Source organism: Hylobates moloch, unplaced genomic scaffold (assembly GCF_009828535.3).
Source record: "Hylobates moloch isolate HMO894 unplaced genomic scaffold, HMol_V3 SCAFFOLD_1, whole genome shotgun sequence".
NCBI classification, from domain to species: domain Eukaryota; kingdom Metazoa; phylum Chordata; class Mammalia; order Primates; family Hylobatidae; genus Hylobates; species Hylobates moloch.
Window position 1 is genome coordinate 46,635,281 of NW_026652276.1, and position 14,393 is coordinate 46,649,673.

Genomic DNA, 14,393 nt, shown 5'->3' on the forward strand with positions numbered 1-14,393 from the left:
CCAACTAATTTTGAGAACATTCATTATCAAAGTATACCAGGCTAACTGATACATTCACATAATGATCTTCAAAGACACATTTCAACAAGTATCTTTCCTGGATTATAACTGAACGCTTATAGACTAATATTAAGCAATTGTATTCATTCAATCAACGTAAGAGCTTAGAAGGTTTAGTCACTGTATTAAAGCAACTAAAGTCCAACAAAAACAGATTAATTCCATTATTAAGATCCCCCAAGATCTATACTATGAGGGAGACATCTAGAGGTGTCAAGGAAGGGAACATAATTTAGCCTAGGATGGTCACTAAGTTTACCCAGAGGAGCCAATACTTGGTCTGAATCTTTGAAGAATCAGTCGTCAGTCAGGCACGGGGGTTTAGAAAGTGAAGAGGGAGAAAGACATGGGAGAAAAATGGCACAATCTGTTATCAGTAGTTTATTATGGTTAGAACTAAGACAAGAGAAATGAATGATGAGGGGTAAGAATGTCAAGGCAGGCAGGGAGGATCATATTACGGAAAGCCTTGTGGGCCAAGTAAAGGGCTCTGAACAATACAGCATGATGCAGTTTCCTAAAATGTATGAGAAAAAAATATAACTAGCACATCACATCAAATCCATGTTCCAGAGATATAAAATATATATATTAGTGATAAAATACAAAGTATTAAATAGTGTAAAGATATATGGGAAAAATCACAAAGGTGATACCAGAACTAACTTAATTTGGAAGACAATGTCATAGGGATTAGATACTCAGAGGTTTCATCAGACAAACCTTAGGGTTTGTGGACTCTGTCAGTTTCCTTATCTTGTTTTTAAAAACAAGAATCGTAATATCTCCCTCCCAGGATTACTGCTAAAATTTAGTAAAAAAAAAAAAAAAAAAAAAATGCATTTAAAACAGCACATAAGATAGCAAAATGGTTACAGGACTGAATCCCAGTACTATCACTTATTAGCTCTGAGATATCAGAAAAGTTACTGGGAAGAGTAACATTGCCTATCTCATAAAAGTGTTGTGAGGAGTAAATGAATTCAGCTTAGAACAGTGTCTGCAATGTGTGTTTAAGTAAATAAGATTTAAAAAGTATGTATTAACAAAATGTTAGCTATCACTATAAAGAAAAAATTCTGTGTCAGAATCTCTTTGCATTTTAGAAAGATAAATCTAGTTTAAGTGCTAAGAATGTCTTGCAAGGGGACAAGAACACAGGAAGGGAAGGTTGTGAAGTTATTTCAACAATCCAATAACCAAGAAAATCCAGAATTGTTACGACAGAGTGGATGGAGTTAGAAGATACTGAAGAGATAGCTTTAACTGGACTTCATACGTGATTATAGAACGGGAAAAAAAGGAAAAGAAAAAGAAAAAGAAAGTCAAAGGGTTCTACATTTTATCAAAAGAATGAAATGTAATGATATTTGGGATCCATTAAGGGGTACAAATTTTGTGTGGAGTGTAAGTTTTGAAATATTAAGTGGGAGGCACCTGTTAACACCAAGGTGGAGCCAAGTGGGTACGATGAAAAAGAGTCTAAGAGAAATTTTAAAATAGTTTTGGTTTTGCCCTAGTTGAAGCTCTCTGGAAATACCCATAATAAAGTTCACGTGCCAAGTTTATTAGGCATTTCTCAGACATTCCTGGAGTTTACACACAGTAGCTTCCCTTTTTATGTCTTTAAAATTTTAATCATCTTCGCTTTTCAACAGAGGCACCCTGATAAATGTTAAGTAATTAGAAGAACAAATAACTTTATTTAGGGGTCCCATTATTTATATTTGCTCATCAAAAATAATCGACTTATCACAAATCTATATTTCATTTTCAATCTAGTTCTCCGTCCATAGCAAAATATCCCTTTGTAATATACCAGAAGAGATAAATAAAACACATTGTGCCCCCTGTCTTCCCCCAGTTTCTTTTAAACATGCATATCTAAACCTGATTAAAATATATTTAAAGTCTGACAACAAACGAAAGCCAATAATTTAGGATTATTTTCTAATTCAACTATAGTTTAAAAAGTAAGTACAGGTACTATTTTAAGGAGAAAAAACTTAAAATCTCTCTTACCTGATGCCCCTATATTTGCCTCATCTTCAGGAACCAGGTTTTTATCCTTATTTATATCTTCAACTAAAAGTTTGTCAAAATGCTCAATACAAAGTCTGCTGTCGATCTGATATAACAACGCAGGGCAAAGGTATGTAAATAAATCAGTTGAGATGGGAGAGTTGGCACCATGACCATAGTATTTTAATAACTGAGTGACGTTCAAACACTGCAAAGAAAGTGATAAAACAAATTAGAGTGTCTTCAAGGAGATTATGCAAAAAAATAAATTTCTGCCTAATAAATATTCTAAATATTACTTGCAAATAATCTGTAATACATAGGTATCTATTACAAATAAAACTTTTTAATAAGAATTTGTAATAGGGATACACTCAACTATATTACCCAAAACTTTTCATGGACTTTAATAATTTTTCTACTCCAACACATGAAAGATAATGACTTTCTGTCATGGATAAGGATGACTCACAACTATATCCCCAAGACTCTCGTAGGCTGATGAGAAAAATCATTTCCCTATCAAATTGCAATCATCGGTGACTCAAGATCCTTATCTGTGAAACAGATTAAATAGATTTAGAGTACTTTAATGGCTTATATTAAAATATACCATAATATAGACATTTTCATTGCCAAATGCACTCCAAAAGCATATTGTTTTGGAAAATTCTAGCCCAATGTCAGTTGATAGGAACAAAACTGGAAGATAAAAATAAGGGCAGCTTCATCCACTGGTACTTTAAAAACAAACAAACAAACAAAGTAAGCTTAAAACTGATTAAAAAGGAGAAAGAAAAAAATAATAAAAAACAAAACAACGTAGAAAACAAATAGCAAACAAGTTTGGATCCATCATATGGTTAAAAACAAGTATCTAAAATTACGGCAAAAGAGATTGGCACTGTCCCTTTGTCACATATATCTGCTTTGGTTGCATGCTTGTTTACTGATTTGCTACCTCACTATATGGCTTTATCTATGGCACACACACACAAAAAAACCATCAAAAACTAAAATCAAAACCTATAAACACACAAAAATGATTCTTCTTAGTTTTTTTAATTTTTATTTTTTCATATTTAGCACCACTTAATTGCTTTTGATCTTCTTAGGTCTTAATTACTGTAAGGTACTACTCTATTAAAAGTATTGAACATTTCAGAATCATGAGATACCCAGTATACATCAGACCTATCAGAATAGCATTAACAAGTCTAATGATGCAAACCTCATGGATGTGACACAAAGAGGAAATGAACAATAAGATCTTGTAATTATCAACAAAATATTCTAGGATATTATCCTAAGTCATAATAATTAATTATCCTAAGTCATAATAATTAATGCACTGTAATCCCAGCACTTTGGGAAGTTAAGGCTGGAGAACTGCTTGAGGCCAGGAGTTTGAGACCAGTCTGGGCAATATACTAAGACCCCATCTCTACAAAAAATAAATTTTTGAAAATAATAATAAAATGAATGCACACTTTAAAATCATACTAAGATCTTAATATATGTTATTTTAAAATCAGTGTTTATAACTGCTGAAAACCAAATAGCTGATGATTTATCAAGGGAAGAAACACAAAGATCTTTACTTAGACATAAAACATATCTCAATGGCAGTGACAGAAAAGGATGCGGTCATTTTCCACAGTTGATGGTGCTACTTTCTATACATATGAACAACAAATTCAACAAATTTTTCTAAACTTTAACAAGAATGCTAAAAATAGAATAAACAAGGAATCAACATCCGTTTAATGAAACTCAAATGAATGAGCTTAAGGTGAATAGTTAAAAAGAAAATCAAGGAGCCAACCAAATGTGTAAGTACCCAAGAGTATGAAAATTTTAAAGGAAAACAGGACATCCCATTACTATTAGTTTCTTATTATTATACCTTTTTATATTCATCCTAAGTCTGTGAAAGGCCTGAGAAAAAAACAATTACCATGAGTAAGTAGGCCTTATAATAAAGTGACACAGAGAAAACAAGCAAGCCATATGTGCAAAATACCTGACTTTGGAGCTACATCGATGACTTGGAACCACTCAATAATTAATTCAATAAATTAACAATTTGTGAACTAGAAACTGTTCTAGTTACTTCCCAAGAGGACAAGTTGAACAACAATTAAAAAATTTTAATTTTCAAATACCTAGAACATGGCTAACAATAGTAACAGTAAGAGACTAGCTTGGAGGGTCAAATAATTCATAAGGAATACATTTTCTAACAACATTAAAACACTTAGTCTTCAGATACGTACTACAAAAAAAAATTTCTTAAAAATACATTTAGATTTGAGGAAACCAAATTTGCGAATATAAGAAACAAACAAATACAAGTGAAATTCAGATTTTAAAAATCTTTTTCTTTTTTTGAGATGGAGACTCACTCTTGTCGCCCAGGCTGGAGTGCAGTGGCATGATCTCGGTCACTGCAACCTCTGCCTCCCGGGTTCAAGTGATTCTCCACCTCAGCCTCCCAAGTAGCTGGGACTACAGGCACCCGCCACCATGCCCCGCTAATTTTTTGTATTTTTAGTAGAGACGGGGTTTCACCATGTTAGCCAGGATGGTCTCAATCTCCCGACCTCATGATCCACCCGCCTCGGCCTCCCAAAGTGCTGGGATTACAGGTGTGAGCCACCGTGCCCGGCCACTTAAAAATCTTTATACTGATTTTGATTTCTTAATGTATTCTGTTCATGAACATTACCTGATGTTTCACAGGTAAACATACGGAAATAAGTTTAAATATGATTAATACTCCACTGTTATGTATCCTGTTTTTAAAATGCAACACAATTATGTGAGAATTACGAAGCAGCTATCAGACATCTTTTTATACTTACTTCATGATGATGGTCATCTTCATTAAGATCTTTTCTCAAAGAAATTATTGCATTATTTTTAACATGTGGTGCTTCTCTCTTTCTAGTATGTCGAAGTTCACCTTCATTATCAGGATCAAGATCTTGGTGTCCACGACCAGGATCATGACCATTACGTTCTGGAAGATGTACATGAGAATGACCTGGGTTATGTACACGATCAGGTTTGTGGACCCGATTATGCTCATACTGTTCACCCTGATCATGGTTAGGGGGAAAACCTGGTGTAATAACCTCAGAATTTTCATTACTTTTCCTCCCTTTTTTCTTCCTCTTTCCTTTCAGTAGTTTAACGTCAGATTGTTCCTGGGTTTTATTGGTCTCTGTTGAAGGTTCATTGCTAGGCTCCCCACGCTCACTGGGAGTAATGGAATCATTATGAAAATGGTGAGTGTTGTTATGATCAAGATGATGATGCAAACGATGGTGATGACGTAGGCGGTGATTATGGTCATGCATATGTTTATCATCAGATTTTACAGACACTTCAATTGTCTCTTTCTCTGGATCACATTTATGGTTTCTTTTTGTGGATACACTGGTCACAGTTTGATTTTCTGAATTTAAATGATTATGGGAATGCTGGTGGTTATGTAAGTGAAAATGCTTTCCCTCCTGAACTGCCAAAATATCTAAATGAGAAACATGATCGTGGCCAAGATCCTCATGATTAATCTCAACTACTTTTCTCTCTCCAAGGCCCAAGTTTGTTAAAAGTTTCTCCAAACCAAAAAAGGATAATCTTCCATTTTCACCATAACGCTCAAAAAGTTTTTCAATATAGTATTTTTTTTCATTTTCAGCAGCTTGCTTTGAAAATTTGCTTGGCTCCAATTCTGTCATTCCGCGATGCTGTCTGTGAAGTGCTTCAGGGCCATGGTCATGTTCTTCATGGCAATGGTTGCAATGATGAAAAATAAATGTCAGCAAACAAATGAGGCAAAATTTTGTGTGCATATGTACCTTCATTTCTATTTTTCCTAAAGAGATTTAAAGAGAGAGACAAGTATTAGTTCCTACCTAGACACATTCAAAACAATCTAATTCTCTGGAAGTTGCCAATCCACTAAAAAAAGTTTTACTCCATTTCCTTCATGATAAAATACGTTAAGAATCAGAGAAAAGTGAAACTGTCATTATTCACAAATGGTAGAATTAATTATGCAGCATGCCTTAAAGAATCTTTAAGAATAAGTTAGTTTAGTACAGTTACTGAATATAAGGACAGTAATAAATTATATTCCTATATACCAGCAATAATTAGAAAATAAGACTCAAAAATAGTAACATTTACAGTAGCAAATAGCTAGGAATGTATCTAACCAAAGACATACAAGAACTTTACACAGAAAAGAGAGAAATTATTGAGAGAAATATTATTGACAGATAATTATTGAGAGAAATAAAAGACCTAAATAAATGGATGGCTATACCATGTTATGACTGGATAAGCTATGTATCCAATACAACTCCAGTCAAAATCTCAGAAATTATTTTGTGAAAACTGATTAACTGATTTTAATATTGATGTGGAAATAGAAAGGGCCAAGAATGGCTAAGATGTGTTCCTTGAGGAACAAAATTGAAGCATTTACTCTATGAATTATCAAAGACGCTGTGGTATTTGGTGCAGTAACTAACAAACAGACTAAAGGAACAGAAGACAAAAGCTAAAAACCGGAAAGGATGGTCTTTTCCTTGGTGCTTGGTCAATTAGGTTTCCACACACAAGAAAATAATAAAATCTGACCCTTACCTCACATCATTACAAAAATCAATTGCTAATAGCTCGTGAACATAAATCTGAAATAAGAAATGCTAAAATGATAAAGTGTCCAGAACTGTCCAATTCAGTGGTAGCCACTAGTCACATACAGGTACTTAAATTAACTAAAATTAAATTTAAAATGCAGCTTCTCAGTCACCCTGGCCATGTTTTAATTGCTCAATAGCCACATGTAGCAAATGGCTACTATGATGGACAATGTAGACACAGAACATGTCCATCATTATAGAAAGTTCTATTGGACAAGCATACTTCAAGAATCTAGAAATATAATAAGAGCCAATTATGTAATTCTGAAGTTTTCCAGAATAGATGAAACTAATTTCATACTATTCTATTTAACCTATTATATCCAAAACATTATAATTTCAACATCTAATCAATATAAAAATTATTAAAATATTTTACATTCTTTTTAATACTATGTCTTTGAAATCTGTCATGTATTTTACACTTACAGCACATCCTAATTCAGTCTAACTGTATTTCAAGTGCTCAACAGACACATGTGGCTACTGGCTACTGTACTGGAAAGTGCAGATCTTGAAGATTTGGGAGACTAATTTTAAGACCTTCGAGATAGAACACAAAATTGATAATATATTACACTGAAATTAAGAATTTATGTTTCATCAAGAGACATCCAAAAAAAAAAAAAACTAACTAAAAAGGCAGGCCGCAGACTGGGAGAAGACTACCACAATGTATACTCAAAAATATATATATGGAACTTCTACAAATCAGTATGAAAATTACAATAAGACGACCCAATGAAAAAATGAGTAGGTAACTTGAACAAGCACTTCATAACAGCAGCTAAACTGCTAAAAAGCAAATGAAAACATGTTCAGCTCAGAAGTCTTCAGGAAACCAAATTAAAATAACAATTAGATACCACTATATACCCCACGAAAATAACGAAAATATAAAATACTGCCAATATCAAAAGTAGGCAAGAATATATAGAGTTAAATGGAACTTGTGTACTGACAGTAGGATTAAAGATTCTATCTTCTGAAAAACTGTTTGGCAAGATCTGCCAGAAGCTGAACATAAGCCTATGTACTTGCACAGCAATTTTAATCTGGGGTATATGCCCAACAGAAATCCATGTACATGAATACCAACATGAATATTCACATAATCATTATTCATCACAGTCAAAACTGAAAAAAGGCTGGGCGTGGTGACTCACACCTGTAATTCCAGCACTTTGGGAAGCCAAGGCAGGCAGATCACCTGAGGTCAGGAGTTGAAGACAGGCCTAGCAAACATGGTAAAACCCTGTTTTTACTAAAAGTACAAAAATTAGCTAGGCATGGTGGCATGTGCCTGTAAGCCCAGCTACTTGGGAGGCTGACACAGGAGAATCACTTGAACCCAGGAGGGGGAGGTTACAATGAGCCCTGATCGTGCCACTGCACTCCAGCATGGGCAACAGAGACAGACTCTGGTCAAAAAAAAAAAAAAAAAACCTGATAAAAGCCTAAATGTTCATCAACAATAAAATGATAAATGAAACAGAAAAATCTATCACACAGGAATAAAAATGAAATTACAGCTTCATGTATAGATTAATTTCACAAATATTGGGGAAAAAATGACAAACACCAAAGAAAGCAGTATAATTCTTATATAAAGGTAAAAAGGAATAAAACTAAACTTTGTGGGGTTTTTTTTTTTTTTGAGACAGGATGTCACTCTGACACCCAGACTAGAGTGCAGTGGCATAATCATAGCTCGCTGAAGCCTTAAGCTTCCTGGCACAAGTGATCTTCCCACCTTAGCCTTCCAAGTAGCTGTGTGTGCCACCACGCTCAGTTATAATTTTCTTCTTTTTGGGGTCTTGCTCTATTGTCCAGGCTAGTCTCAAACTCCTAGCCTCAAGCACTCCTCCCAACTCAAATTCCCAAAGTGCTAAGATTGCAGGTGTGAGCTACCATAGCTGGCCATGATTACTTTTTGAAAGAAAGATAGAGGGTAATAATTGGGAGAAGACCAGAGTGGAGGGAACTGCAAAGTGTAATGCTCTTCTCTGACATCAGTAGTAGTTATGTAAATATGTTTACTTTGTGATAATTCACGGCACTTATGCTCTGTGTACTTTCTGAACACATTCTATTTCAATACAAAGTTTTATAAAAATCAAATTTTCTTCACTGAAAACCAATCAAAAAATGTAATTATAAACAACATTGTATGGTTTCTAGAATTAAGTAGAACAAGACATATAAAACCACTAAAAGGAAAAATTTATTAAGATGTTATTGAAGGACAGTAAAGAACTGCAAAACCTGGAGAGAGACATCATCTACATGGATAGATGGGATACATTGCATAAGGTATATAAAATCTTCCCAAGTGTATATATAAATTTAACTCAATGCCAATTAAAATCGTCGTAGCTGTTTGGTTTTGGTGAGACTTCATAAGCACATTCAAAAACTCATAAAAGCAAAAACCCAAGGACAATCAAGACAATTCAGAAGATGAGCAAGGTATTAAAGACTTCTTTTTATAAAATTATACTAACAAAAATAACATAGAACTAGCACAGGGGTAGATAGACCAGTGGAATGGAACAGAATTCTGAAAGAGAACAATAATATTGATTGTGAAAATGTTTCTTCCTCACACTATACACAAAAGTCAATTCCAAGAACATTAAAAACCTATCTGTGAAAAGCAAAATTATCAACAAGTTCTAGAAGAAAATGTAAGAGAATGTCTTTATGTCTTTGGGATAGGGAAAGATTTTTTAGGCAAGATACAAAGCACATACCATGATGAAAATTTTTGATTAACTAAATTCTTTAAAAATTATTCTATAATAAAGGACACCATTAAAAAAAAAAGCTTATAGGCCAGGCGCAGTGGCAGGCGCCTATAATCCCAGCTACTCAGGAGGCTGAAGCAGGAGAATTGCTTGAACCTGGGAGGTGGAGGTTGCAGTGAGCCGAGATTGTGCCACTGCACTCCGGCCTGCCAGCCTGGGAGACACAGCAAGACTCTGTCTCGGTGGGGGTGGGGGTGGGGTGGGCGAGGGGGGGGGGGGGGGGGGGAAGTTTATATATAGCAAGCCATCTACTAGAAGATATTTGCAATGTGTATATATAAACAATGCATATAAAACATCAGTATCCAGAGTATATAAAGCACATATAGTAATAAAAAACTCCACTACTGCATAGACAACTATGAAAAGAACATAAAACAGGCTGGTAAAACAGCAACATGATGACTACTAATCTAGGCAATTCAAATCTAGATAAGGCTCTAAGAGAGTAACAGGCAAAAATTAGTATCTCACAATACTAGATGTTAAGTAAAGGTCTAATATAAAGAAACAAACTACCTTACACCTCTAGTGGAAGTATATATTGGTACAGCCATTTTGGAAAGCAACTTGACATTTACTACAGCCAAATATGAACACACTCTACAGCCCCCAAGTTCCATTTTAATTACCCTTGCACTTAGGCACGCAAAGACACATTCAAAAATCCTTACTGGGGCCAGGCATGGTGGCTTACACCTGTAATCCCAGTACTTTGGGAGGCCGAGGTGGGTGGATCATGAGGTCAGGAGATCGAGTCCATCCTGGCTAACATGATGAAACCCCGTCTCTACTAAAGATTAAAAAAAAAAAAATTAGCCGGGTGTGGTGGCGGGTGCCTGTAGTATGAGCTACTCGGGAGGCTGAGGAGAATGGTGAACCCGGGAAGCAGAGCTTGCATTGAGCTCAGATTGCGCCACTGCACTCCAGCCTGGGTGACAGAGCGAGACTCTGTCTCAAAAAAAAAGAATCCTTATTACAATATTGTAAATGTTTTTCTAATGTGAACTATTGCAATAACAGAATACTCAACCAAAGTGGGTAAAACAGAGGAAAACTTTCACATAAAAAGAAGTCAGGAGAAATGGGTGATTCTAGGACAATACCAAAAATCCAAGCACTCTCAAATTTACCCTCAGAGTCTCAAGATAACCTTGCATAATCATATTCAAAACTGGAAGATTTATCTTTTTAAAAATACATTTTCTTTTTTTTTTTTCCTCAGAAATCCTGTTTGGATGGGAGGTTTATCTTCATGTCTTTTTATCCAGGAAGAAAAATATTTCCCTGAAGCCTCTCTTTACGTATCTTTGATCAGTCAGGTCTCTACCACATGCCCATGCTAAAGCCAATCACTGGTTTACAGTAGTGTGTGGCAATGTCCCAGGCCTTCACATTCACTCACTGCCCACTCACTGACTCACTCACAGATGCTTTCAGTCCTGCAAGCTCCATTCATATTAGTGCCCAACACTGGTGTACCATTTTAAAAATCTTTTATACTGAATCTTTACTGTACCTTTTCTATGTTTAAATATACAAATATTTACTATTGTATCACAACTGCCTACAGTATTCAGTATATCAACAGGTTTGTAGCCTAGCAGCAAGAGGCTATACTCTATATGTTGGTATATAGCAGACTACACCATCTACTAAGTATACTCTATGATGTTCACACAATGACAAAATCACCTAAGGCTGCATCTCAGAACATACCCAGCATTAAGCAATGCATATGACTGTATGTGGGAGAGGCAATACTCACAGAACATGGGGGAATAAGAGGCCTCAAGAAAAAAGGAGGTAAATAAAGAAAAGCAGGCCGGGTGCAGTGGTTCACACCTGTAATCCCAGTACTTTGGGAGGCCGAGGCGGGTGGATCACCTGAGGTCAGGAGTTCAGGACTAGCCTGACCAACATGGTGAAACCCCATCTCTGCTAAAACACAAAAATTAGGCATGGTGGCAGGTGCCTGTAATCTCAGCTACTCGGGAAGGTGAGGCAGGAGAACTGCTTGAACCCAGGAGGTGGAGGTTGCAGTGAGCCGAGATCATGCCATTGCACTCCAGCCTGGGCAGCAAGAACAAAACTCTGTCTCAAAAATAAAATAAAATAAAATAAGGAAAAGTGGTAAACTGTGTAACCATTATTTTGCCTGCTACAACCTAAATGCTCATCATTAGAATAAATAAATATGGTAGATTTATGCAAATATTACACTGCAGTTATAAGTGTGACTATGAAGGACTGTGCATTAACATGCAAAAATCTCAGAAATATAATTTTTAAAACTGCAAAAAGATACATGCTGTATAATTCACAGACAATCTTAAAACATGCAGAATTGCTTATTTGGGGGTATATATTCATGTAGCAAGAGAACATGGGATGATTACATTCTGGAGAGTCATTATCTTCTCAGAAAGGGAAGGAGGGAAATCAGCTGATAGAGGAAGTACACAGATTTAACTGCATTTGCAGTGTGTTATTTCTTTAAAAAAGGGAAACAGATCTAATGCAATACGATAACACATTTAATATTTGTTAAAGCAAGATAATGGGATTCAGGTGCTTGATTAGTCTTCTGTGTACTTTTCTATAAATTTGCAAAGATACCACATAACCTGCATCAGTGGTTAATCAAACTGTGGTTGTGAGAGCAGCATAAGCTTGCTAGAAATCTGAAAGGCAAATTCCTGCATCCCACCCAGACCTATTATAACAGAAACATTAGGGATAGGACCCAGCAATGACTTATCCAGCCTTTCTAGTGAGTCTGATGCAAGCTAGACAAAATTTGAGAGTGCCTATTTACACATATAAATTAGCAATGACTTATCCAGCCTTTCTAGTGAGTTTGATGCAAGTTAGACAAAATTTGAGGGTGCTTATTTATACAAATAAATTAACAAACACTTCCATTTCTCTAAAATGATACTTTGGGCTGGGCACTGTGGCTGATGCCTGCAATTCCAACACTTTGGGAGGCAGAGGTTGGCGGATCTTGAGCACAAGAGTTCAAGACCAGCCTGAGCAACATGGCAGAACCCCATCTCTACAAAAAAATTAGTTGGGCATGGTGGCGTATGAGAAGCCAAGGTGGCAGAATCATCTGAGCTTGGCCGGTCAAGGCTGCAGTGAGCCCTGATCTTGCCACTGCACTCCAGCCTGGGCGATAAGAGACATTGTCTCAAAATAAATAAATAAATAAAATAATACTTTAGTCAACTGAATGTTATGATCTATCTGAATAAATTAAGTTGAATTATCATATATGGCATATATAGGTTAAGCATTTTTTAAAATAGTCTATAAAACAATTCCAAAGCAGCATTAAGTTTGAGATGTTTTTTAATCTTACAGTCTCATGGATAAAGTCACCATTTAAACAGTGTATCAATTTTACTTGTACACTAATGAAGATGAAAAGGCGTGAGTGATTAAGACCAATCACTGTTAAGCAAAGGAGGATACTTATTCCTTTAGCTCCCTGTTACACTCCCTGCAGTTACCTTGATTTTCCACTAGAAGATGCTAATTAAAGGTGTGAGTGTTGCTTCATTCAGCTGATATGTAAATACCATGAGGTTTCTTTAATGCATGTTATCTCACTGTCAAATGAATAGGTACCAGAAGTGGAAACAGGACATTCATATATATTGATCAGACAACATCAAATGAATGACTCCATGAAACACAAAAGCTGTAGATGGTTTACACAAGCTTTAAAACATCATTTGTCTCTTTTTTAAATACATCATATTCTATTATGGAAAAGATTTTAAGTATCTTGAGTACTCTAAATCACTTACATTTAAGAGAATATCATAGGAATACAATGATACAAGCAATGTTATGAGGTAATATTAAACCTGTGCTTTTTTTTAATTAAAGTAAATCATTCACTAACTTTGCAACTTTAGTTTAGAACTACTATAGCACATGTATGCTTTCAGAATCATTTAGGCCAGGTATGGTGGATCATGCCTGTAATCCTGGCACTTTAGTAGGAGACCAAGGCAGGAGGACTGTTGCGCCCAGGAGTTTGAGGCCAGCCTAGGCAACATACTGAGATCTTATCTCTACAAAAAAAGTAAAAAATTAGCTGGTATGGTGGTGCATGCCTGTACTCCCAGCTACTTAACAGACTAAGGTGGGAGGATTGATTGAACCCAGGACGGCCAGGCTGTAGTGAGCCAAGATCGTGCTGTGCGCTCCAGCCTGGGTGACAGAGCAAGACCCTGTCTCAAAAGAAAAAAAAAAAAATCATTTAGATGAAATATGCATTTTGTTATCACAGGCTAAGCAGCTATTGATTGCAAAGAGACCCCTCTCAAAAGGCAGTGGTTTAAGAAATGGGCAAGTTTTTGTCTCTCTCAAAAACAGTTCAAGATGACTACTCCATATTAAATCACTTGGACATAAAAAAAAAAAAAAAAAAAAATGACGACTACTCCGGGTCTGAGTGCAGCTCCGCTCCAGTCATTCAGAGACATAACACTCTTACATAATTGATATTCCAGCTAACAGGGAAAGAGAAACAATGGAAGTCCAGGTTCAGAAGTTTCTTCTTCAGCATCAAGGGAAGTAGAAGTTGCAGGCATCATTTCTCATCACATTCCACTGGCAAGGGGTTAGTCACATGATCTCAATCGGCTAGGAGGCCAGGGTCTCACCAACTTACAGAGTTTCCCAAGCATTCCAGTAGATGTTAACAATCTGTTCCATTGACAGCACAAAGATCTCTGAGATGGAGACAGGAATGGGGGAAATGGTAGAAACC

At 35.8% G+C, this 14,393-nt stretch overlaps 1 protein-coding gene across 8 annotated transcripts in view; it reads right to left on the reverse strand.

Annotated features, from left to right (window-relative positions):
- The window catches only part of SLC39A10 (solute carrier family 39 member 10), a 133,366-nt gene that overhangs the window by 52,577 nt on the left and 66,396 nt on the right, over nt 1-14,393 (reverse strand). For all 8 annotated transcript variants that reach the window (XM_058440042.1, XM_032755102.2, XM_032755100.2 and 5 more), the window contains 2 exons: nt 4,947-5,965; nt 2,083-2,290 (listed from right to left, as the gene is read on the reverse strand). In XM_058440042.1, coding sequence (XP_058296025.1) covers nt 2,083-2,290; nt 4,947-5,954 — 1,216 coding nt within the window. In that variant the 5' untranslated portion in view covers nt 5,955-5,965. The remainder of the gene's footprint in view (nt 1-2,082; nt 2,291-4,946; nt 5,966-14,393) is intronic.